The 27,488-nt window shown below is 40.4% G+C and overlaps 1 protein-coding gene across 1 annotated transcript; it reads left to right on the top strand.

The window, feature by feature from the left end:
• Positions 1–293: 293 nt before the first annotated feature.
• ccdc18 (coiled-coil domain containing 18) lies at positions 294–27,076 on the top strand. Its single transcript, XM_072441824.1, has 24 exons — positions 294–673; positions 1,073–1,204; positions 2,147–2,253; positions 3,249–3,377; positions 3,484–3,580; positions 3,709–3,830; positions 4,136–4,403; positions 4,834–4,921; positions 4,995–5,212; positions 5,330–5,440; positions 5,851–5,982; positions 10,970–11,104; positions 11,176–11,253; positions 11,326–11,442; positions 12,257–12,424; positions 16,178–16,320; positions 17,148–17,311; positions 17,538–17,751; positions 18,883–18,982; positions 19,723–19,860; positions 20,347–20,475; positions 20,548–20,685; positions 22,026–22,511; positions 25,053–27,076. The coding sequence occupies exons 2-24, from the start codon at positions 1,088–1,090 to the stop codon at positions 25,659–25,661; spliced, it is 4,008 nt and encodes a 1,335-aa protein (XP_072297925.1). The 5' UTR covers positions 294–673; positions 1,073–1,087; the 3' UTR covers positions 25,662–27,076.
• Positions 27,077–27,488: the final 412 nt, after the last annotated feature.

Genomic DNA, 27,488 nt, shown 5'->3' on the forward strand with positions numbered 1-27,488 from the left:
AAAACACTATGAAAAGGCTTTTCAATTCCGCAGTTAAGTCAATGGACAGGTTTTTATTACTAAGCCATTTTAGTTCAATATTGCACGAACAAAATGTAAACTGATCTACTCATGGTATGACTATCTGGGGGGGAATCAAAATAAATCTCCTTTAATGACGTTTAAGCATCTAGCTCACGCGCCTTCAATCCCGGGCATTTCCCTGACAACCACTTAAACCAATCACGTTCCACGTTTATCGGCTTTGACCAATCAGAAGAAGTGATGTTAACTTGTAGGCGGAGCGTAATTACAAACTGTTTTGGCTACTTCATGCAGCAGCGTTGAAGCAGATTCCAAGTGCCTTATGCGGACTAAAACGGCTATTTTACGTGTTTTAAAGTTTAGATATCAGAACAATAGGCAAATATGAGTTTATCGGTCTATTCTTGCATTTCAATTGTATCTAGTCAACACTGATAACGAGAATAAGCAGCCACCTGTTGATTGACCGAGCAGTGTTTACATGCAGCTTTAGCTAACGTAGCCTACTGCTGATATGCGTTTTACCTCCAAATTTAGAAGATGAAGTGCAAAACGAGATTATACTATGTCTTTGAGAGTTAATTTAACGATCTAGAAACGGGAATACGCTGAGTTAAACTGTATATATGTCATGGAAATGGAACATAAGGTGAGTTCAATTCAGGTATGATATGTAGCAATTATTATTTATTTATATTATATTATTTGAAGTTAACATTAGCTTTATAACGTAGACAATTCCACTCAGAGTTGGAGGAAATATGACCACTGTAAATATGCTGTAATTACTATTCATTTCATTTCATATGTTTAGAATGTCATATTATGTGAATTGAGGTCACAAGATTGAAAATGGTACAGTTTATTGTCATTAATAGAAGCTTTAGATATGTCCCTCTAAGACTATAAAAGAGCGGACTAGTTTTTAAATAGGGATATATACAGTGATATATTTATACGTGGTCAATATATTTTAACAAGTTTCAAATCTTACTCAGCAGTAGGAAAAAAAAAATAGCCAACACTTCTTTCTTGTTGCTTTTTTCAGAGTCACTGACAGAAGATGGAAAGTGTTTCGTCCAGGAAAAGAGGAAGCACTGTGCGACAGGAGAACGCTTGTCTGTCTGTGCATGACGGCCCTTTTCTGACCGACTTTGACACAGGCTCCTCCCAAAACCAGGTTACACCAGGAGTCTCATTTACACAGATTCATATCTTATTTAAAAGTTTGATGCTGTTAATTTGACAATAAGCTAACATTTGAATGGTTGCTGTGGTGTGCAGTGGGGCCCATATAAAATGCACTTCATAGAACGTCATTGAAAAATATGCAGCATGAAGAATAAAGCAAGGCTAAAATGAGATTAAACCAGGGACAAAAACGGGGCCAAAGGAAGACTAAAACGGGGAAAAAGGAAGACTAAAACGAGTCAAGGACGGGTCTACTAGGACGGGTCTACTAGGACGGGTCTACTAGGACGGGTCTACTAGGACGGGTCTACTAGGACGGGTCGACTAGGACGGGTCGACTAGGACGGGTCGACTAGGACGGGTCGACTAGGACGGGACGACTAGGAACAACTAGAAAGGACGACTAGAAACAGGACTAAAGCAAGTATTAAAGCAGGACTACCCCAGGGAGAAAACGAGGATTAAAGCAAGACTAAAAAAAGGTCTAAACCAGGAAAAACTTATAACACATAGTATAGTCCGAATATCGTTATCGGGATACTCCCAAAAATTATTGAGAGATTCAGTATTCCATTTTGTTCATATTCCCCAACCTCTATGTATATTATTTTATTTTTATCTTTATCTTTCTTTCTTTTTTTTCCTCCATTCCCTATTAAGATGAGAGGAGTTTTGTTAATAAGAGTTTTTTGTTTTGTTTATAAGAGTTCTTCTATTAAGAGTGTTTTTTTTTTTCCCTCAAACTTCCTATAAATTAACTGTCCTTTCCCCCTGTATCTACTGCGTTGTAACACCGAAATTTCCCTGTGTGGACAATAAAGGATTATCTTATCTTATCTTATATGTTTTTAAGATGCTGGCTGCGCAGGACTCGCCCATTGAGGATCAAATACAGCAGAATCTAATCTACTTTATGTGCATGTGATTGTAGAGCCGCCTCACTGGTCCCTGGGTTGGCGTCCGCAACAATGTGACGGGCATGAGTGAGCACATTCGCCACCTCGAAGAAGAACTGCTGGCTCAAGCCCAGCACCTCAAGTAAGCCTGAGGTCTTCAACGCAAATATGCGACTGAAAACATATATAAGTAGAGTCAATCATATCATGCAAACTGACAAATGCATTAGTTTAGCATAACTCATTCTTATATTTACACTGAACATAACCATAATGCATGAAATGCAGGATACAGTTGTTAAGGGTAATGCATTACCACACCTGGAAACAATAGTCCCCAACTTTTGAGGTTAATTATGACAAATTATAATATGGAAGTTGTGAAAAAGGGTCATTTCATTACAAGAAACAACAAACTAAATTACATTATTTTATCTTTAACAACTTTTTTGATTTTATTTTCCCATCAAAAACGGGTATAACATAATTGTAGCTTAGTACAACAATCTCATTTGCATGTTTGACACAAGTCATAGACCATCTCTCATGTTTGTAGACTTTGACTATACTTTTGAAAGTGTTAAGTACCGGTAATCAATAACCAGATTCAGATTGGTAATGCATAACTTAACACTTTGCAACATTTAGCTTTAGTAGCTACTTTGTTAAGAAAAATCCAGTTAATTATTTTAATGTTAGAGAAGCAATTTCCCTTCTTCCCCCATTAAGCAAAAATCCCAAATGCTATTTTCTTTTCGACATCGTGGAGTTTGGTGACTAAATTTATGAAATATTGCTCAGAAAATGTAAATATAATAGAATAAATCAATGGTATGTGATGATGACAATATTATAATTATATTATCATTATTATTAATGTTGTTGTGTTACTTTTAATGGAGGTTGGCAGCCAACTGAAAAGGTGCATTTTCGCCACCTACTGTAGTTGTACGTCTTCAAAGTATGTGTTTTACGCTATACCCTATTAAAAATAAAAAAAATTAAAAAGGAAAGGGAGAATGAGAGATGTATTTATTATGTGAAAAATACATATATACAACACATTAAACAAATGTTGACATTGTAGAGTGCTCTGTAGTTTACAGTGTGTGTGATCCATTTCCCCGTGTGTCACAGGGAGGTTGAAATGAGGGCAGACTGTAGCCAGGAGGAAGCGGCTCACAATGAGATGGTGGTTCTGTCTTTAACTGAGGAGGTCAGCGCTCTGAAAGAGGAGATGGAGAACACAACTGCACTTTGCAAAAGGTTATTTACTATAAAAATTATTGAGTGCAATAAGTCAATCAACTGAATGTAGTAAATGGCGAAAACCTTTTTACTTGCAAATTGATGTGTAATCTTGTCTTTGCAGAGCTGTACAACAGAGAAACCAGGCTCTTGAAAATGCAGAGAAGCTCAAAGAAGCATTTAGTCAACACAAAGCTACAATTTCTATTAAACTCAAAAAGGTGTGTTCAAACCTTTTTTGTAACGTTTCAAGGACTTTCACTGCATATTATTATTCAATAGCAACAAGTTGATGGTCAGTGTTTGTAAAAGATATACTTACAAATGCTTTTCACATTTTTCTTTCCAGCTACTGGACAATGAAAACAAACTCAAAGAAAACCTGACCAAATGTAATGTAGAGAAAGAGGAGCTGGCCATAAAGTGCTCTGTTTTAGAGAAGGAGGAACAACAACAGCACCAGACAATCAGGTCAGGATCTGGAATGTATGTTAGTATTCTATTTAATAAAAGACGGTTAAAAAATAAGTTATTGGGAGTTTTTGTAACCCGTGTATTGGCTCAGTGATTGTATCCATGGGATTCAGAGAAATATTAGTACTGTTACCATAGCAAATAACATTTAAATGAATATATCATAAAAAAAAATTAAATGTGAACAGTCCTCGAAATGTCGTCCATAAACTGGAAGCTGAAGTGAATAGATATCTACAAACAATTCACCCTTTTGACTGCATAGAAATATTGTCTTATAAACTTAACCCGTTGTGTGCTAGTGCGCTGCAGGAGGAGATGCGCGAGCTAAAGTTGTGCACCTCGGAGCGCTCCCTCCTACAGACCCAGCTGGAGGAGGCGGCCCACAGGGTGAGTGTGATGGAGAAGCAGCTGCTGGAGCGCGTGGCTGACTACAGGGAGCTGCAGGAGCTGAGGAGCCGCAGGGAGAGCCAGGAGCAGCAGGTCCAGCAGAGCCAGAGGGAGGCGCAGCAGAGCAGAGCACAGCTGCACGGTCTGGAGGCTGTGCTGCGGCTGCTGCACCTGCAGGAGGTGGGTACAACTACAGCCAACTGCACACAGCCTTCAGGACAGAGAGTTATTATTTTGGTTGCACAAAATATACATGCGAGTGTGGGTATACGATCTGCAAACACATTTGTTGGGCCCAAACAACTTTTAATCGGTTTAGTCGTTTAATCGGTTGATGATGTCTTAGTCAACCAAATTTGTATTACCGTAGTTGACTAATTACATATCAGGTCAAGAAAATGAGAATGGGTGGAGTGAGTTTAACTGGAGTTTAATGTATACTGAAAGTAAATACATTTTCTTTATTATTTTATTGGGTACACCAACATGCTTATAATTGATTCAAATATATATGTATGCTTAAGCTGCTCAGAAAGAAATAGAATTTTCCAATTATTCATATCTTAGTTTTCTATTGGAAGATTTTTTTTCTTAATCTTTTTAAAATCAGGGAGGTTCGGGGCCCCTCTGCGCACGGCCATGTATTCTGCCACCACTGGACTACTCCGGAACTGCACAAATGATGCAACTACAGCCAGGTGTTTGTTTGCTTTTACACTGTTATGCTCTCAATTGCATCATAGGGTTGTAAAAACACCACTTTGTTTCCAGGTGAGGGCTACCAGCAGCTGCTGAAGGCCCTCCAGGCTGTGGAGTCAGAGAGGAGCAAACAGCAGCGGTCGACGGTGAGGCTGCAGGAGCGTCTGACTCGAGCCCAGGAGGAGGTCTCTTCCCTGCAGAGCTCCATGACACAGAGGGCCTCGCACTACCAGAACCTCCACTCTGAGCTCATGGACAAAGTCAGCCAAGCCACGGACACTGAGAAAGAGGTGCAGGCTTTGGGATGTACAGTTGTTATGTGAAATGAATAATAGGCTGTAAAGCAGACAAATAAACAAACGGTATGCAGTATTATTACACATTCTTTATGTTCTTTTTCTCTCAAGTTGAAGAGGAAGAGTGCTCGTGTGGGTGCTTTGGAGAAACAGCTCCAGGAGAAGACTTCAGCCTACAGCCAGGCCGCGCTGAGGAGCACTGAGCTCGAGAAGCAGTTACAGGTTACACCCACTACTTACTGTCCCCAAGGGGCGCACCAATGTGGAACTTTTAGGCCAATGCCAATGTTATGACAAAATCGAAACACTATTGGAGCAATGTTTTCTAGATATTGTTTTATTTATACGCGTTTGTATTTCGTGAACCAAGAAATATTGCTGTATTATAATTTTTTTCTAAAATAAGGATAAAATCTATTTTAAGATGTATACAACTGGATTGAAGACATATTGCCCTTTACTGGGAAAAAGTTTGATAGGCCAGGTCAGATTTGTGCAGAGTTGAGCAAGCAGTAAGAAGGCATATTTTTCAAGGTATTTCCTAGCAATAAAACCCCTGAAAGTTTTTAAATGCAAGATGGATACGTTTAATGCCATGCCCTTACCAGAAAAGTAACATGGTGTTCTTTCAGGAGAAGACCAGTACTGTGGAACACTACCAGACCCTGATGAGCAAGAAGCAGAGGGAATACCAACAATCCTTGGAAAAATGTAAGAAGACACAAACCCAAATGTCAACGGAGCAACAACACGAGATGCAGATGGTGAGTAATAAATGTAGTAGTAATGAAGAGTAGTAGTCTCATGCTAATAGTTTTTTTTTTACAATTAGAAATACATTTTTCTTAAGAAATAAAGCTGTCACTGCAGGACATCAAACTGGCAAATGTTCAAAGTTTTTCAGAAAAGTTAGATTTTTGAGATTTGATCATTTCTTCTTTGAAATTCTTCTTCGAAATTAAACTAGGGCTGTCAACTCATGTCTGACTATACATGTCACACAGTCTGCTTTGACCAAACACGCTCTTTTAGATTACACAGAGAGGCTTTCCCTGAGCGAAGGAAGAGCAGCACTGACATCACATGGTTAAATTGACACACAAAATTCATCAATCCATCCACAAACACAAGTTTGTCCTCGTCACGGAGTAGACGCTGCTCAACTCTTAACTGGGGACGCTGATCTGCACCACTCCCTGCCGCCCCGTGCTCGCCAACATCAGCCGCTGAGTGATCTGCCACTGATGTTTATGAGCGCAGATCAAACCGAAGACTGCCGGAGACCTGGAGCAGAGTGTGGGGCACTGAAATGAGTGAAATCGACCAAACCTTTGGACAGAACACTTGGAGGCAGCAGGCCCACACCAGCAGCAACATCCGTCTCCATGAGAGACAGTTACACTGTTTTCATGGGCCTTTAAAGATCCCATATCATGCTATTTTTCCCGTTTCGTAGTCTACCCTGAGGGTACCGTATATTTGATATTAATAAGTGTTGTGCAACACCCATAACATACTAGTTATGAAATATCACCCATATTTTGGACCCCCCTCACAAACCCGGAAATGCAAACGGCTTGGTTTGAGATTCACCCCTTGCAAAGCGCAATCTGCCTTCCCCGCCCAACCCGTGACGTAGTCTCAGCGTGGAGCCCGTGGAATGTAAACAGGACGAGGCGTCGCTACACAGCGCATGACACAGCGGCACACGGGAATGCCAAGTAATCAAAGAATAAAAGCAATAATCACATTTCAAGCAGTGTTCCAGGTACAGAGTGCTTCCTGGAGGATGGGCTGAAACAGGGAAGTGTGCTGCGGCACTCAACACTGATGACGCGTTGCTGGGGTAGGCCCCGTCCATCTGTTCATCCGAGGAAAAGGATATAGACTGTGCTCTCGCTAAAAACTGCAGGAATCAATCAAACAACCACTTTGGGCACATATATGAGGCACCAATAGCACTGTAAGAAGGTTAAAAGCTCTGAAAAGTTGATTTTGATCACATTGATCAAAATCAATGAGTGAATGGGCGTAGCCCATTCACTCATTGTTGACAACAGCAGCGCGAAGCGCTGCATTCCTCCAAAAACCCTCCTGGCATGCTTGTATCTGCTCAAATCAATGGAAGTCTATGGGGAGTGGGCGGGGCATCCCAACGGAATAGGGAGTGACGAGCGCGTAAGCGCTCGTAATGATGATTCCACCCCATGGCGGCATCGGGAAGGCTTAGAGCTTTCAAACGATGTATCATTTGTTGTTATAGTGGAAACGGCTATATTGTTTTTGCTAAAAATATTATTATTAGGCCCGAGCGCCACAAGCTGGCGAGAGGCCTATTAATCTCGTAAGGCCGTGCGAAGCACGGCTGCGAAAGTGCGCACGTAGTGCGCACGAAATCGAGCGCGAAGCGCTCGCCCACTTCCAAACACTCACTAACGCACTCCTTCACTCATGCACGCCCCGTGCATACTAATTAGTAGTAGGAAAATGGAACATTACCGTTGTAAACGGGCGAAGCCCGTGCAAAAGTGCGCACTAAACGAGCACTTTACATTGAGATGACGACCGCGAAGCGGTCGTCATCCCCATATAAAGCACTCATTTGCGCTAAGTAGCTCACGAATACGTTCCCCATCTCTTGCATGTTCCGTGCATATAAGCATGTAATGCAAAAATTGAACATTATTACTGTATAGAGGGCCAAAAACACAAAGTGGGCGGAGCCCACTCAAAATTAACGAAAGTACCCGTCAGTGACCAGGGACCCACACCATGAGGTAGGAAAGCGCGAGCGCTTTCCGAAAATGTATAGTTTATGATATTTGAAAAATGGGAAACATTGTTTTCGCATCGGAATATTATTCTTTCTTCTTTCTTCTTCTCGGGACCAACCCCCCTATTTTTCACCCAGTGAACATTGACGAAAAGTCACAAAAATGTTCACACCTCTAAAAATCGTGCCTCTCTACATTCTGGCTATTTCCCTTTTCTAAAATAAAAAAAATTGGCGCGTCAGCGCCCCCAAATGTACCAAAAATGCATTGAGAGATGGGAAATGACCCCAAAAAAATCTGATCGTAGAATCATGAAATTTGGCGCCGAGGTAGATGGTGACAAGAGAAGTAAAAAATATTATTACGGCAACGCCGTCCGCCCAACCAAATGTCGGCCATATTGCTTCAAAAATGGCTAAACATGACTTCGGAGTTTTTCCAAACGTCGTACTTTTACGAACTCCTCCCAGGGCGTTGGCCCTAAAAAGCTGAAATTTGGTGAAAATGCTACTGAGGAGTGGGACATCAAAAGTTATCCAAATTACATTGATACCTCTCACGGTCTCTGTGCGGCGAAGCCGCAAACTGTAGCTAGAATTTCAGAAATCTCCCATATTTAAAATTTCTGCCGTTTGCGCAGATAAAGTCCGAATTGCGTCAAATTAGAATCAGTTGTTAAACTCTTTGCCCTAAACCTACTTGAAGTGAAATAAATTCATTTGGCGCCACAGCGCCCCCTACAGATTTTATATGGAGGTTAAATGACTCAATTTTGGCATCCCCATCAAAAAAGTCAATGAGACCCATGTCATAATTGTTATGGCGTTGCCGTAACGATGACCGAAACCTTTCATGTTATTCCAATGGGGAAATCGCCAGAACATGTTTACACTTTAGACTTTCACAAACTCCTCTTAGGGCGTTAGCCCTATCAACATGAAATTTGGTGAGACTCATCTTCAGGACCATCAAAAGTTATCCACATTTTCATTCAAAGAGTCACGGTGTCTGTGCGGCAAAGCCGCACATTTTGCCAAGAATTCAAAATAAAATAGCTTTTTGATGGTAAAACAAAGGGGAGAAGATTTGACAGCGTCACAGATTCAGCAGTAGGCGTAATAAAAGGACAATTGGGGCGCGTTAGCGCCCCCTCCTCTTGCGGCGTGGCGGCGGTGTGGCGGCGGCGTGGCGAGGGCCGATCATTGCCGCTTGCGGCTATATTTTTTATTTTTCTTGTTCTTCTGCTTTTTGAACTCTAATTTGACCCCCTGAACATGCTCAAAAACTCACCAAACTTGGCCCAAAATTCAGAATCGGCGAAAAATTTGATTTTTTTCTGGGCCATTTTTTTTTTTGTTAAAAAATGGCGCGACAGCGCCACCGACAAAAGTCAAAATACATTGCGCCTATGGGAGACGCCCCCAGGTCAGCTTTGGCGTAAAGCTACGAAATTCGGAACACGCATTCCTCTTGTGAGGACAAAAAAAAAATATTATCGTGGCCACGCTCCCAGACTTACCCTATGGCCGCCATATTCCTTTGAAAATGAAAACACGCTGTGTTAGCCATTTTGTTCACGTCAAACTTTGACGAACTCCTCCTAGGGCGTTTTGCCCACTGACTTCAAAATCGGCGTACGTCCTCTGGACAAGTGGGGCATCTAAAGTTATCCAATTTTTTGAGATACCTTTTACGGTCTGTGTGCGGCGCAGCCGCAAAGTTGGACAACTTATTTTGGGATATTGCAGATCTAAAAAAATTTCCCATTTGATCAAAACAAGTCCGATTAGGACCAAATTTGAATCAGTTGTTCAACTTTCTAGTTTGGACCAGTTTATGATGACAAAATTGAAATGGGCGCGATAGCGCCCCCTACAGAGTGACCTTTGAATTAACATTGAAGGTCCAAAATTAGTTTTACCAAAATTTTCTAAACTTTACCCAAAATTCTATTTTGGCGTCCCGATCAAAAAAGCCAATCAGACAAATGACTTAATTTTTACGGCGTAGTCGTAGCGAGACATAAACCTCCCATGTTATCCCTATGGGTAAACGGCTAAATCTCTCAAATATCCACATTTTTCTGTTTCACACTTTAACAAACTCCTCCTAGTGCGTTTTGCCCACCAACCTCAAAATCGGTGTACATCCTCTAGACAAGTGGGGCATCTAAAGTTATCCAAATTTTAAGGATAGCTTTTACGGTCTCTGTGCGACGGAGCCGCAAACGTTTCCCAGAATTCTGACTATTTGGCCTTCAGAGTGGCCTATAAACAATAGTTTTTCCAAATGACATGATATTTTGAACAAAATTCTAATTTGCCATCCTGATCATAAAAGTATAAGAGCCAAAGTCATATTTTGTACGGCGTAACCGTAGCGATGACAGAAACATCCCATGTTATCCTTATGGGAAAATTGTAGAATCGCTCAAATCACCACATTTTTACGCTTCACACTTTAACGAACTCCTCCTAGGGCGATTGTCCGATCAAGTTCATATTTGGAGAATATCATCTGCACAAGCGGGGCATCAAAACTTATCCATATTTTGATTCTAAGTGCTACGGTCTCTGTGTGGCGGACCCGCAAATATATGTCAGAAATGGGAAAACAGCGAAATCTCTGAAATGTTCACATTTACGCTTCACACTTTAACAAACTCCTCTAAGGGCAATAGCTCGATCAAGCTCATATTTGGGGAAAATCATCTACACAAGCGGGGCATCAAAAGTTATCCATATTTTTATTCCAAGTGTCACGGTCTCTGTGTGGCGGACCCGCACATTTGACCGACATTTGTGTTCATTTGCACTGGATTTGCCATGTCAATTGTGTCGCCGTCTGTCAAGTTCTTTTTTAATTCAACACAATAAGGGCGCCATCTTTATCAAGTCGAAAGCGCAGAGTCGGAAGGCCGGCGGTCCGCGAGGGCCGTTGGATGCCGCTTGCGGCTTTAATTTTGCTTGTTTTTCAGTTGGAGTTGTCAGTGAAAGAGGCCCAGGCACGTCTGTTCGAGATGGAGGAGTTGTTTAGTTCTGTCCAGGTGGAGCGGGACGAGGCTCAGAATCTGGCTCTCCTTCTCCAGAGCAGTGTGGAAAGGCTCACACAGGTAACAATTGGCGTAATGCACTGCTCATTTTCTCCATTATTACATATTTTACCATTTTGCATTTTCCAAAGGAGAAGGAGCTAGAAGAAAAACACAGTGAGGAGCTGCAGCAGAGGTTAAAGGAGGAATCTGCTCAATCCAGTGCCAAGGTCTGGACAGACAGAAGTACATGTTTATTCTGTTTCTCTAAGTGAGTGATCGTATGTGATGTGTGTCTGCAGATGTGGGAGCTTCAGTCGTCTCTGTCCAAATGTGAACATCAGCTCAAAGTTTACCTGCAGCAACTGGAGGAGACGCAGAGGAGATATGAGGCTGAACTGCATAGGAGCAACGACAAGGTTCATCCTCTCATCCTCCCACCCTCCCCATCCCCATTCATTCACTTCCACAAGACTCACTCTGATTATGTTCTGCTCCTAAAATGCTTTCAGCGTCACTTGGGGCTGGGATTGATTCACTTTAAATGAACTCTGGAGCAGTTGTCCTGTTGTATTTTCACTTGGACAGGCGTGAACACAAAACAGCATTCACTTAACAAGTTTCTTCTGCTTTGGTTACGGACGACGTGAACGCGCCCTTTGGATCATGTAGCATAAAGTTATTTTTTATTTAGAGTTATTTGTGTCAAAAACAGTTGCTAAAGGTGTTGGCATAAAGATAAGTATGAATAAAGTCTTTACTAAACTGTTGCGCTCCCCAAAAGATAGAAGTTTAATGCTGTAAATGAATGTGTGACCTGCAGACCTACAGAAGAAGCTCATCTGTCTTTAATGCTCAGGACAAACTCTGGGCTTCAGGGTTTAAGCTACACGTCAATAAGAAATCATTTTTAAATCATATTTTCTGAAAAACGTTTAACAAGTTAAGCAAAGAAAAATACTATTCGTATTGTTAAAACAAAATCCGTTATGTTACGTTATTACGTAACTTAACTTTATAGACATTATATGATGTATTTTATTCTCCTAAATGGCAAATTGGCAAGTGATATTGCACCACCACTCATTTTAAAATATCTAAAATAAAGAGTCACACCCAAAAGGATGTAAAAGCCTTCAGTCACCATATTTCAACCTTTATTTCTCATCCTCTTCATCTAATTAAAAAGCTCTATTGTGATTGTGCCGTTTAGTGAGACTCATCTCTGTCCAGGTGTGCTCGCTGCAGGAGAAGCTGCACAGTACGGCGCTGGTGTGTCAGACGGCCAGTGAACACAACACACAGCTGCAGCAGTCTCTGGAGCAGAACCAGGCCATGCTCAGTGAAGGCACCGCCAGGATCTCTGAGCTGGAGGAGAGCCAGAGCCAACTGCAGACACAGGTACGCTCTTACAAATCCTTCATATTTGTGATGGGAACCTGTCATGTCGTCTAGACAACCAGTAAACTGTACTACACACTAGTGTTTTCACAATACTAACATTTCAAACTTCATTTTTATTCTATGGAAAAGCTCAATATTCGATACTGATTAAGACACCACAATCATAATAAAAATTGTTTAAAAAAAATACCGGTAAATAAAATGTATATATTTTTTAATGTTTTTATTTTTTGGCATTGGCACCAGCCATGAAAAAAAAAAAATATTTTCCAGCTTCGTTGTTTTTCTCCAAACTAACCATGTGAAATGCTCCAAGGGTCATGTTTTTGAGTTTGAAGACAGTATTTACAAAGCCTCTTATTTAGTCTCATAAGAATATTTTAGAAGGAAATGTCTGGAGGCACTTCACCTTCAAACCTCCATATGGCAACCTGAATTGCTTTACCCAATTTTCAGACCACAATAAGTCTTTGTGAAAGCTAGAAACTAGTTAGAATGATTTAGACATGGTTATTATTCACACGCATGAATTCCCAAGCACGCGCGCAGTTTTTATGCTGAAAATTTAAACCGTTAACTTTGCTTACAGCTCTTCCGCTGGCGCAGCACTCGGGCTTCCACATGCTTTGTTATCGTACATGTTGATGTTGTTTCTGTGTGTTAAAGCATGTGACCCCCCTGTCCCAAGATACCGTTCCCCCATGGGAGACATTACAAGATTATCTCATCTTAAAATGTACTCCAACCCTATTGTCACTTGTTCAACATCTGATGCTTAATAGGATCACATACAATATTTTTTATAGTCATATAATGTTGCTTGTCATGTCATTATTATTCAGTTTGCTCCCCCAATGAGATCTGCAAAGGCAGCAGCCACACGTTCAGCATGCACTCACTTTAGTCAATTTACACAACCCAACTACAATGGCCCGACTGTTCAATACTAGTCTTTTTTATTAGGGAGATCAAGAAAAGGAGCTTTCATGTTTTCCTGTGGCTTTGCTTTGTAGAGGGCCCTTACACAAGATGTGTACTCCTAAATCTATTTTGGTGTGTGGTAAAAACTTGTTTCATGCTGGAAAGTACCCTCAGTTTTGAAAGGCTCTAGCAAACTGCTTCATCGAGAGCAATATGTTCAGCTTGCTTGTCAAAAGGATTTCAGAAATGGTACTGGGGTTAGCTAAACCCTAACCCTTAACCCTTTACCTGTCACCACACACTTGCTGTTTCCAGGAAAGAGTTGATAAAAGCGAAGGACTATGGACAGGGTGTCTAATGAAGGCAAATACTCAAGGATACGAGGGACAGTGTGAGCTGCCTCTTAGTGCTCTTCTTATATTTACTGTATATGGAAATGACACAAGTCTAAATGAGTGTGGATTAACGGTACGGAGCCTGACGCAGTATAGTGTTGATGATGATGAATGAAAAGGTTTCACAAATTCCTTTATTTCTGCAGCCATTACAAGACAATGGAACCTGGCGCTGTCTAGCTGCTCTGATCGGCTGTTATGAAACTGATTGGTTGTAAATATTCAAACTTTGTTGAAACCTTACAATTTGAGGTTTTGGAGCTGTGACCCAACAAATCGTAATAACACTATCGCACTGACCCCACAGACATGAGAAGTGATACTCGGGCCACGACCCCAAACTCGCTGAGAGACAATTCGAGTCAAGAATTGGACTAAAAATCCTCTGGTGTGCAGTTGGTCTTAAAGACCCATGTTTAGATTGACATTGTTATGGTCAGTTTTAATCTTTCCTACAGCAGATGACCCTTATGCATCTCTAACGTAAGTCTGTGGAAGTCATCAGAGTTCAAATAATTATTTTGTATTTATTTGTGACCATCATTTGTTACATCGCTGATCCAAAATGAGCACACATCAACAGTAGTTGCAGTTGAATGCTTCTCCTATTGATGTCTGAGTGTGTGCTGAACTGAACATGCAGCAATGTTCTCACGCTAACAAAACAGTTTTAAAAATGAGTTCAAAAAATGTTCAGGATAATTCAGTTTTCAGTGCTTGTAAACGTGAATGAATGCTACACAACATTACATTCCTTACAATTTGACAAGCGATTGGTTTGAGCACCATGTTTATTGTTTCTTTTTGGCCTATATCTGTATATTCAATAGCATTGCAAATATATAATTTATAACTCATTCCTGTCTACTTGATTGTAAACGATAAGAGTGTCGGATCCTAAAGCTCAATGATTCTGAATGTTCACATCTCAGACAGTTGTGTTCAGAGGGAGCTTCAGGACATGCTGCATTGATCTAAATGGTTCACAATACTCTCCTTTCAGACATAACAGGGGAACATGTGTCAACACAACAGCCCCAAGCAGACGTTTTAGGTCAAACTAAATATTCCTGATCATTTTTGTAGTTTGGATACTTGGAAATATCAAAATAAGTTAACTTGTATTAGCAAATTTTACAAAGCATGAAAAACTCTAGCTTGTTTCTGTGGATTTTTCTCCAATGTGAGCTACAATGACTTATGTATGTGGTTCTTGTCACCAACAGTGATGGATGGTGCATATTTACATCCTCTTTTGCAGTACTAGTCTCGTTGCATGCAGAAAGTCAAATTTGCTGTCTGTCACCCTCTACTGGCACCAGTGGAATAAATTGGCGATATGGCAGCATAACTGCTGGCTATTGGAATTCAATTAAATTTATTTTTGTAATGCTCAAAACCACAACAGGAGTTGCCACGATATGGGCGACAATGAAACGGTAATTTGACAAAACAAGAGAGTTTCTCAGGCAGTTGAGGAGCGTCCTGGTCGTCAGGTCAGGGCCATGAGATGGGGCATCTAAGGCACTCCCCTAGAGGCGTGGGAGAAGGAAAAAAGCAATGAACAGATATATATCTATATATATATATAGATATATATCTATATATCTATATATCTATATATAGATATATCTCTATATATATATCTATATATCTCTATATATATATCTATATATATATATATATATATATATATATATATATATATATATATATATATATTTATATATATATATATATATATATATATATATATATATATATATATATATATATATATATATATATATATATATATATATATATATATATATATATATATATTTTTATATATATATATTTTTATATATATATTTTTATATATATATTTTTATATATATATTTTTATATATATATATATATATTTTTATATATATATTTATATATATATTTTTATATATATATTTATATATATATATATATATATTTATATATATATATATATATATATATATATATATATTTATATATATATTTATATATATATTTATATATATATATATATATATATATATATATATATATATATATATATATATATATATATATATATATATATATATATATATATATATATATATATATATATATATATATATATATATATATATATATATATATATTACGTGTCCGTGTTTGTCAGTAAAGTGCGTCCAAAATCAAACTTAAAATTCACACACGTTTGATCTACTGGCATCTTTCCGTGGGACATGCTTTGAGATTTGAACCTGAGTCCAATTGTACCTGCCTCACACTAGGTAAATGAAGCAGCTGCAACTGCATTCAACTAGTAATGACTGTGAAAGACTGAAAATAATTGAAAATTGCATGGTAGGTTGGGTCCTCAGCTTGGGTTGCTGATAGAATTGTATCATCTTGTGTGGTTATTGTGTAGGTGTCAGAACTGGAGCAGCAGCTAGAACGAGCCCGGACCTCTCTTCAGGAGGCAGCTCTGAGCCGGGAGCGGGACACCCTGCAGAGAGACAAGAACCTGGAGGAGGTCCAGCAGGAGAACGCACAGCTCACCTGCTCTGTCAGGTCTGATACAACTTCTTCTTTGAGACGCCTTGAGGAAATATATTAAAAAGAATGAAATATGATTTTTTGTTTTGAATGGTAATTGCTTTGACGACGGTGGTCGGTGAAGTGTCCTTTTTCACCCCCTCCTGTTAGGAAAGCTAAACTCTGCACAGCTGGAATAACAGCGGAAAAAAACCCTAACCCAAAAAAATGCATAAGCTTTAATGCAGTTTAAAGCTTATGATCTTTCAAAAAATGTAAATCTTCCATAAATGTATATAGGCCCATGTCTTCTAGCTGCATTAATGACCTCATCAAATTTCAGAAGGTGAAGGCAACCCATTAGTCACATTAAATTGATAAATCTTGCTCTCACTCTTTCACAATAACACAGAGGAAAAGGAAACTACACGACTCATAGTCTACAGGACAATCTATAGACTGTGTTCTTGGCTTGGAATGGGCGCCTCCTCTGATGATGTAACATTTAGATGCTCGGTCCTCACTTTTCCAGCCCTTGTTCGTGTGGATCCGTCTTGTGATTACACTATCCTTTTTCTCCGGGCACAGAGCATGAGCCCTCCCCTTCCCCGCCACATCCCCTTTATAGATGCATATATAAGTTGAAAGACCAACAAGCAGCTCATAGTCTGCGCAACCGCTTCTAACTTCCCTAGTTCAACATGTAGATTGCCAGTTTAATATGTTTGCTGTAATTACTGAAGCCGTCACAATGGGGGCTACGCTTACTCTAAGGTATTTGTTTTTATATTTGAAAGTTAATGGTTCCATGATAATTTAATTTTGGTAAATAGTTTGATAATGTCTGGCTTGTTTTGTTGCAGTCATCTGTCGACAGAGATGACCAAGTACAAAGTGGAGCTGGTGACAAAGGAGTCTGAGCTGAAGCATCTGAAGAAGGAGGTGGCACAGAAGGCGTCTCAGATCAGCCACCTGGAGGAGAGTCTGCAGAGAGTCAAGGATCTGCTGGAGACCAAGGCGGACATGGGTAAGGCCTCGGGCCGGCCTTTGGCCTTTTACTATGCATACATTTATATTTGACAATATATAGATACATCTACCTGATCATAAACCATTACTTTCCATTTCAGGCTTTTTTTTTGTAACAAACCACTTTTATTGACTTGGAGCAAAATTACACTTAAGTTCAGCTTGATCAAATGTTTAGAGGAAATATAACATTAATTATACTTGTCTTCTGTCCCTCTCTCTAGTGGCAGACCTGGAGGAGACGCTGCACCGCTCTGAGGCTGACAGACTGAACTGCAGACAGCGGGCTCAGGCTCTGGAGGAGCAGCTCCAGGGGGTCCGAGCAGAGCTGGGGGACACTCTGCTGCAGCTACAGCAGCTGCAGGACGTGCTGCAGATGACACAGAACATGGCAGACGAGAGGCAGGCCTCAGTGGACAGACTCAATCTGGAGCTTAGGTGAGGAAAGCCTCTACGACTCGGATTTCCTCCTGGATGTCCTGAACTGTATGTGGCTATGTCACGCTTTACTTTCTCTGTTGTAATAGAAAGATCTTTCTAATGTTGCCTTTTTTAATGGTCACAACGTTTCTTTGTTCCTACACAGAACAAAACTATGTCATGTGTTGTCTTTTGCTGGCAATAACTTCAGTCCCTTCTAACCAATCCCCTTTTGTAGCACATGTGCTATCTCAGAGCAACCAGACTGGATGTCACCGCATTAATGAAGCTAATGGGATTTTTATGGCACAAAATGACTGTATTCTAAGAATAAAATAATAAAATAATAAAAATAATTTAATTATGAAAATAATAAAAAAGTATTAGTCTTTATAGTGTTTAACGCATAAACATGCATACTTCCTACTTTGGCCTGATGCATCATGTAGTAGATCACATTCACAATAGCAACATATTATATTGGTATTGATATTCATGTTGATATTAATAATATTTATTATTACTACTAGACGATGTTATGCCTATTATCAGTTATCGATGTACACCAAGCACCAGACCATAGCTGATTAAAATGCCTACATAAACCTTGGGAACAATAAAAACACATAAAGCAAACTATTTTTTTACATGGTGTTCACGTCACAATAAGTCCCCAGTGTTCACGTAAAGTCCTCAGCCTCAGGTGGATCCGCAAATAAAATACAGTTCAACAAGTCTTCACTTGTTTTTTCTCCTCTGGGATCCAAGCTGTGCCTCCAAATGGTCACATGTTTGTCAAGTGCTAATAAGAAACAAACAAAAAAACTTTATCTAATACTATAATTGTACCAAATAAAGCTTTCTAAACATTCTAGACATGGTTTTGTTTTACTATTTACTCTAAATAGTGTGACTGAGCTAAAGGGTGCAGACTAACCGTGTGTGTATATGCGTGCTTGTGTGTGTATGTGCGTGTGTGTGTGTATGCGTGTGTGTGTGTGTATGCGTATGTGCGTGTGTGTGTATGCGTATGTGTGTATGCGTATGTGTGTATGCGTATGTGCGTGTGTGTTTGTGCGTGTATGTGCGTGTGTGTGTGTATGTGTGTGTGCGCGCGTGTGCGCGCGTGTGTGTGCGTGTTGTCTCCAGTGAGTGCCAGAGGGAGCTGGAGGAGAGGACACATGAGGTTCTGGACATGGACAGTGCCTTGAAGGAGAGACAGGGGGAGCTGCAGCAGAGAGCACAGCTGGTACGCCACAAAAACAAGTGTTTAGGAACTGCATTTTGACAGCTTCTGTATGATAATTGCCATAACTCTTTGCTTTTCTTTCTATGATGATTCATATATCTTTTATGTTGACCACAAATTTGTAAATTCAAAATCGTATTGTGCTGTATAATAAGTATGCGGGTCAAAAAGTGGGAAGATATCATTTTCACTACGTTAAGGCATTCAATTTTATTTCTTTTTTACCGAGGCTGCAACAATTAATCAACAAACTGTGACTATTCAACTATAAATAAATGATCATAGTTGTATTTTGATAATTATCTTTACTCTACAGATTCTAAAACACATACAAAGACCTAATTTTTAAATCAAAATGTCGAAATTCTGATTTTTGTCAACAATACACTTTCATTATTCTCCATCCAGCAACATCAGTCAGTGTATAATAGAAATAAATGTATGTCTAGTCCACTATTCTCTCTTCCTCTCTCTTTCTCTCGCTGCCTCTCTTGCACCTTTTCAGTTGGCTGCAGACTGCCATTAAAAGTAACGCCACAACAACAACAATAGTCCACTATACAAAAGAATAATTGCTGACTAGTTGACTACCAAAATAACTGTTTGTTGAAGCTCTAGTCAGGGAGGAGTGATAATTTGTACAGTCAGAATCATGTTCCAATTTAGTCCAGTTATCTTGGTTTAAAAGAGCCAGTTCTGAAGATATCTAATGTGGTCCCTGGTTCTTTGTGGTGTGACAGTTGGGTCAGTTGGACGTGGCCATCCGCGAGCACAAGCTGGAGATGCAGAGGAAAGTGGAGTCTTTACAGCAGAGTCTGGAGGCCACAGAGCAGCAGCTCCGAGAGGCCCAGAGGCAGCTGGCTGAGAAGGACAACCAGGTCAGGACATGTGGTTTCATACAAGTGGATTTGTTTTTGAGGATAGATATTGTTGCTTTAAAAATTATCTTGATAAAAAATAAATGTATGCTTTGTATTCCTGCTATTGACTTCTACTATTGTCCAGACCTGTCTGTCTTCAAGGAAATAAAGTTATGGAATTTGGTAAAATATACACTCAACAATTTTTTTAAATCCAAACTATGTTAGGGAGAAGTAAACTGGATCAAAATGTACCGGTATACAGTGTAGTTGACAAGTTCGTGTTCTTGAAACAAAAACAGAAACCACCTGAAATTCCATGGATAACTTGATCTAAAAGTCTAATTTCCGTTTGGGTTTGAATCACATGATATCGATACTCTATCAACAAATTAAGTACAATGACATCAGTATTTCAGTATTTTGCCACACCACTAATTTTAACATCATTTTTCAAATCTCTTGAGGCCAATAGAATAACTTGCTGACGTCTGTGTGTTTTAGGAGTCTAGACAGCTGCTGCTCCATCAGCACAAACTGGAGTCTGCTCTACTGGAATCTAAAGAGACTCTAGAGCGCTGTGAGGCTCTGACCACAGAGCTGGACAACATCCGACAGCAGAACAAGCACCAGGTCCGACACTTTGAGCTCGTTAGTTGTACAATCCGTCCACTGTCCTCGCTCACATGACTGCTGTGTCTGCAGGAGGAGGAGCTGTCTCATGTAGAGGAGGAGCTCGCCCTGAAGGAGGCGCACTGGCTCCACACCGAGGCCAAGCTCCAGGACACTGTGGCCTGTCTGGAACAAGAGCTGGAGCTGGAGAGAGAGCAGCACAGCAAAGAGGTACAGCAGGACCAAGCAGGATGAAGTTGGGCCTGAACATGAACCCTTCCTTTGATTTGATCTGAATGTGATCCAAAATTCTTTAAATCCATATAACTGTTGCTTGGAAAAAGATGGGGTCACAATTATTTATGGACAAAACTGTATATTTTTAAATTCCTTTCTTGTGCCATTAGCCACTTCTTGATCATTTGGAAGGGACTAAATTACACTTGCACTGTGTTTTTTTATTGAACCCTTTGTTTACAATGGTTCCTGAAAAAATATCAATTTATCGTTTAATATATCGTAGATCATAAGAATATTTTTTTAGGGCTCAATATTTATTGTGTGCATGCTTTGCATGTGTGAAATAATTTTTGGGTTGCATGGTTATTCTGGGGTTCCTGGCCTGAAAAGTTGGGGAACCCCTGGTCTCACCTTGATGTTCATGGATTGTCTTTTGATAATAACATAACATAATAAAACATAATAACCTAAAACTTGCATCCTCCAGCTAAGTTCATCCTGTCCAAGCTGTCCAAGATCTGGAGATGGTCCCAGGACACCGCACTGCATTGTCAAATCAGGCAACTATTTTCTTTACAGGAACAATAAAGTGCATCTTATTTCTATTCTACAATGTAGCAAGTGCAGTTTTCTCCCTTAAATTCATATTGACACTGGACATTTTAGATTTTTTAAACTTTACAACATTGTTATCTCAAAAACATACCTAGTTGAATTTAGCTTAATTCGTGCTTGTTTCATTAAACCTGTTTACAAGGTCGTCTTCTCTGAACCTCACAAAAATTCTGTTTCAAATTTTCCAGATTTATGACCTCGTAGGCAGAGCTCAGACTCGTTCTAAGCATTTCTGCCTCAAATCACGTTTGTTACAACTGTGAGCTTAAATTAGCGGGTTGAAGCTTGCTTTTGTTTTTCCCCATGCAAATTTTTTTTCCCCAAGGCTTTTTTGGCCCATAGTCTTTATTGGACAGGACAGTTTAGAGTGAATTGGGGATGAGAGGGGGAAGAACATTCAGGAAATGAATAGATGGATTTGAACTCGCAATGCTGCAGCGTGCTATCCACCCAACCACAGAGCACTAAAGTGGACTCAGAATAAGATAAGATGACCTTTATTTGTCCCACAATGGGGAAATTTCAGTGTTGCAACACAGATTAGGCACAGGAGTATCGCCATCATATTTTCAAGCTCATAAATTAGAAGTTATAATCAGGAGATATAAATACTTCATTTTATCCAGAAAAGTTTGACCTTGCTGAGTTGTGTCATTGAGCGTTTGTGCATCTGAAACCTAATCAGACTTAGTTAAGCCTGTGGTGTTTTTCTTCAGTTGGAGTCCTTACAGCAGACCAGAGGCCAGCTCCTCAAAGTCTCCGAGCAGATCTCCTCCACCATGAAATCCTCCCAGGAACAGCTCGGAACCAAGCTCCAGCTCTGTCAGGACCAACTGGACCAGACCAGGACTCAACTGGACCAAACCAGGACTCAACTGGACCAGACCAGGACTCAACTGGACCAAAGCCGTGCAGAGGCGGACCAGAGCAGGGCGGAGCTGGAGCACAAGCGTAGCCTGGCCACATGTCTCCAGTCCCAGCTGGAGCAGAGCCAGTCCCAGCTGCTGCAGAGCCGGGTGGAGCTGCAGCAGGTCAGAGGGCTGTACCAACAGACCAGAGCCCACAATAGTCAACTGCAGAGTCAGGTGGAGCAGCTCTCAGCCCGGGCGGAGCTGAGCAGAGTCCAGGCTGAAGAGCTCCAGCAGCAGCTCCACGCCTCGCACCAGTCTGTGGAGTCTTCACAGGACTCTCTGCTCATTAAGGTACGGCTTTTGTGCTGGGCTCAGTCGTTTCTCTGTTCAAGAGTTGGCATGACATTTTCTCAATTCATAAAATGCTTTTGGAGATCTGTAAACTAATATAATGTAATGTGTTTTCTGGAACTGATTTGGGCTGTTCTTCCTCAGTCATTACAAGATGAATTCACATGATTTTTGTGATTTCTCAAACTCTTGAGAATCCATCTGTCAGGCCAATCACAAGGCAGCATTGTGGTTTGGTAAAAAAACAAAACTAAAGCTCTTAAACGAGGGTCAGTATTAGATCAATCCCCTGTTAACTCACGGAAGTCAGAATTTGCTCCAATATGGCGGCCCAAAAACAATAATTATATGGCAGCCCTCGATACGCTTCAGACACTGGGTTAGGGACAAGAGAGCGGATTTGGACCCAAGAGAGAAAATGAGTGCCTGAGCTGTATCAGCGGGACCGGTCTCGGTCACCGCCATGTTGTCACCGCCATATTGGAATTCTGACTTTCGGGGTTGATCTAAACCCAACCCTTAAACGAGCCAAAACAAACATGGCGGCGCCAACAGATCAGATTATTTTGTTGTTACACAAGGCTTTACTCTCAACACTGTTGGCTAAAGGAGAGAAGAAATTCTATAAATGTTTTTTTATTAGGCCCGAGCGCCACAAGCTGGCGAGAGGCCTATTAATCTCGTAAGGCCGTGCGAAGCACGGCTGCGAAAGTGCGCACGTAGTGCGCACGAAATCGAGCGCGAAGCGCTCGCCCACTTCCAAACACTCACTAACGCACTCCTCCACTCATGCACGCCCCGTGCATACTAATTAGTAGTAGGAAAATGGAACATTACCGTTGTAAACGGGCGAAGCCCGTGCAAAAGTGCGCACTAAACGAGCACTTTACATTGAGATGACGACCGCGAAGCGGTCGTCATCCCCATATAAAGCACTCATTTGCGCTAAGTAGCTCACAAATACGTTCCCCATCTCTTGCATGTTCCGTGCATATAAGCATGTAATGCAAAAATTGAACATTATTTCTGTATAGAGGGCCAAAAACACAAAGTGGGCGGAGCCCACTCAAAATTAACGAAAGTACCCGTCAGTGACCAGGGACCCACACCATGAGGTAGGAAAGCGCGAGCGCTTTCCGAAAATGTATAGTTTATGATATTTGAAAAATGGGAAACATTGTTTTCGCATCGGAATATTATTCTTTCTTCTTTCTTCTTCTCGGGACCAACCCCCCTATTTTTCACCCAGTGAACATTGACGAAAAGTCACAAAAATGTTCACACCTCTAAAAATCGTGCCTCTCTACATTCTGGCTATTTCCCTTTTCTAAAATAAAAAAAAATTGGCGCGTCAGCGCCCCCAAATGTACCAAAAATGCATTGAGAGATGGGAAATGACCCAAAAAAAATCTGATCGTAGAATCATGAAATTTGGCGCCGAGGTAGATGGTGACAAGAGAAGTAAAAAATATTATTACGGCAACGCCGTCCGCCCAACCAAATGTCGGCCATATTGCTTCAAAAATGGCTAAACATGACTTCGGAGTTTTTCCAAACGTCGTACTTTTACGAACTCCTCCCAGGGCGTTGGCCCTAAAAAGCTGAAATTTGGTGAAAATGCTACTGAGGAGTGGGACATCAAAAGTTATCCAAATTACATTGATACCTGTCACGGTCTCTGTGCGGCGAAGCCGCAAACTGTAGCTAGAATTTCAGAAATCTCCCATATTTAAAATTTCTGCCGTTTGCGCAGATAAAGTCCGAATTGCGTCAAATTAGAATCAGTTGTTAAACTCTTTGCCCTAAACCTACTTGAAGTGAAATAAATTAATTTGGAGCCACAGCGCCCCCTACAGATTTTATATGGAGGTTAAATGTTTAGTTTTGCGAAATTATATGAAATTTGACACACAACTCAATTTTAGAATGCCCATCAAAAAAGTCATTGTTATGGCGTTGCCGTAGCGATGACCGAAACCTTCCATGTTATTCCAATGGGGAAATCGCCAGAACATGTTTACACCTTAGACTTTCACGAACTCCTCCCAGGGCGTTAGCCCTATTAACCTGAAATTTGGTGAGACTCATCTTCAGGACCATCAAAAGTTATCCACATTTTTATTCAAAGAGTCACGGTGTCTGTGCGGCAAAGCCGCACATTTTGCTAAGAATTCAAAATAAAATAGCTTTTTGATGGTAAAACAAAGGGGAGAAGATGTGACAGCGTCACAGATTCAGCAGTAGGCGTAATAAAAGGACAATTGGGGCGCGTTAGCGCCCCCTCCTCTTGCGGCGTGGCGGCGGCGTAGCGAGGGCCGATCATTGCCGCTTGTGGCTATATTTATTATTATTATTATTATTATTAGTTACTTTATTAAGAAAAGGTTGAAAGAAAAAAGTAGAAAATGACAGTGCTCAGTTTTCAAAAGGAGTGACGCTGTCATCAATGCCCAGCCAGGAAGTAAAGTCATAAACAAGGGAAGAAATACAGTTCTGTTCTGTTCTGTCAGTGAAATAAGTAATCTTCTCCTCTCATTGCAGGAGTCAGAAGTAACCCGTCTCCTTGGTAAAATCTCCAGCCTGGAACGAGCCGCCGATCGCCAACACCTCACTCTCTCTCACCCCTTAGCCCCTCCCTCTCTGCCTCTCTCCACCCACACTTCCCCTGAACACCCCTCACAATCTCCACCCCCCGCCCACGTTTCCTCGCACCTCCACCCGTACGACTCCACCAAAAACCAAAAAGTGTCCGACTGGTTACATGGCAGCACCAGCGACTCCTCCCTGCATTTACCGCCCAGTTTGAAAACGGCGCTGAAAGAGGCTTTGAAGGACGCTTCGTGGGCATCTCGTTCCTCCGCCTCCCCGTTTCCAGACAACACCGTGGACCAGAGCTGGCAGGGTTTGACTGCTGTAGACGTTACCGCTACCTCCGATCAATCCTTCAATCCTCTAACGTACTTGGCGGATAAGCAGGAGGACGAGAAACGGGAGAAGGTAGAGGAAATAGAGGAGTCTAGAGGAACGATGGAGGCTCCACATGAAGGCGACGAAGAGGACAATATGAGCACGTTAACGGGGATGCTCAGGTTCGTGAATCAGACTTTGGCCAGGCAGGAGGATCAGTCATTGAGGAGTGTAAAAATGTGATATTAGCTGAAGATGTGAGTAGTTCTAGGTGAGATTATTCTTTTTTGTTTGCTCTTGGGAAATAAGGGGATATTGGAAATGAATATCTACATTTATGTACATGGAAGTTGCAGTTGCACCATTTACCTATAGAGGGCAGTGAATGGATTGGAAGTTGGCCATGTGTTATAAAATACACGTAATAATTTTCCAATCTGGAGATGTCATTTCAATTAAGTGTTTTTTACTTTATTGCAGCTGCTCAAAAACACATGCGGACAATTTTTTTTCCACCTATTTTTCACTCCTCGTCATGGTGTGGGTGATTGACAGGTAGATTTAACCAGAATCAGAATGACCTTGTGAACTCTGGATAAGCAGAGGGATTTAGTTACCTCCAAAGACGATATTAAAAGTAAATATTTTCTGGTGTTGGGTTATTGCTTTGCCTGGAATGATTCAGTGTGTTTTTACTTGTCCATCTTGCGTTTCTCCAATTTCAGATGTTTTAATTGCTTAAAAAAACGTACGTTCTTACTAGGACTAGTCTTTTAGTCTATTAATCAGTCCATGTGTCTTTAACTTTATAAAATAATTGCATTGCAAGTCATAACAAATTTGGTCGAGTATAAAGATTGAAATATATTGACCGCAGCAGAAGGGGGGCGCTATCTCACTTATATCATTCTCTCTGCTGCCACTAGATTTTTTTGTAAAACTATTTATTTCTGCAAAATAAAGGTCAATAGCAATACAAATAATGCATTATATTTGTCCTTTTATGTATGGGAGAATACACATATTTTGGATCCCAGGCAAACGTTCCGCCATCTTTTTGTCCAACTAAGACAAATCTGACCGATTGGCCGTGTGGGGTCACCATCAGTTTAACCCTACACTGTGGAACATTCCAGGCAAAGCAATAACCACTCTGGCCAAGCAACTGGTGGAACCTCTCAAAGAAAAGTTACATAGTGCAGCTTTAAACTAAATAATGTGATAAAATTGTGACATTCTCGTGTCACAATTTTATCTCATGTCACCCCTCGCCTCAAAGTAAAAAAAGTAGTAGCAGTAAGACCAAACTTCAGCACACCCTCCTGCTTTCACCACTAGAGGGAGACAATAAAAATCATGACATCCAAGAAGAGTTTAGTCATTTAGTGTTTCTACATTGTCTTATTTTATCATATTTAATAGTTTGTTTGCAAATGTATATGTTGATGATGGTTTTATTTATTTGGACGTAGCTAAATAAACATTTTTCTAGACTGTTTTATGGATGTGAATGTTCCACTGTGGTCGCCATGTTTTGTGAGGCTCATGTTTCAGGGACAGATGTGTCTCCAGATGAGAGTCAGCTGCAGAGGAAAAGGGTCACAGCAGATCTACTCGAACTGTTTTAACCCTGTCAGACTCTGTATTATTCACACAATGTTTTCAATTACGACCCATGTAGTTTAAACTTATCTTATTTTTAAAGATATAACAGCTTTTGAAACAAATGTAAAAGGGAATAAAATGTATTTATTAAATCAATATTGTGTAACTTTTTCGTCACAATTTTTTTTTAGGAAACATGTAATCGTAGATTAATGTAGAGTTTTATGAAGAATCACTTTAACACGTTTTTAACTTAGTCATAATTGTGTTTCTGCTATAAGCTCATACGAAGTTATATTTGTATTGACTCATGCACATTTGAGTAATCCTGTATGTGTTCTGTGTACTGCTCTGTTGGACATTAACTTGAAATTACTTCAAAAATACAGAGATCCAAAATGTCACAGCCATTTTAGACTCACACAAAAATGGTATACCACAATGAGAAGGCGGGGCTTATCAGAT

Source organism: Eucyclogobius newberryi, unplaced genomic scaffold (genome assembly GCF_026437365.1).
Source record: "Eucyclogobius newberryi isolate DKJ021-1_F unplaced genomic scaffold, fEucNew1.0.hap1 SCAF_12, whole genome shotgun sequence".
NCBI lineage: Eukaryota > Metazoa > Chordata > Actinopteri > Gobiiformes > Gobiidae > Eucyclogobius > Eucyclogobius newberryi.

Excerpts from the sequence above, each read along its gene's own strand:
- ccdc18 (XM_072441824.1), top strand. The coding sequence starts at position 1,088 with ATGGAAAGTGTTTCGTCCAGGAAAAGAGGAAGCACTGTGCGACAGGAG. Across the intron at positions 1,205-2,146 it reads CAGGCTCCTCCCAAAACCAG|AGCCGCCTCACTGGTCCCTG; the intron begins GTTACACCAGGA and ends ATGTGATTGTAG. Across the intron at positions 11,443-12,256 it reads TGCATAGGAGCAACGACAAG|GTGTGCTCGCTGCAGGAGAA; the intron begins GTTCATCCTCTC and ends ATCTCTGTCCAG.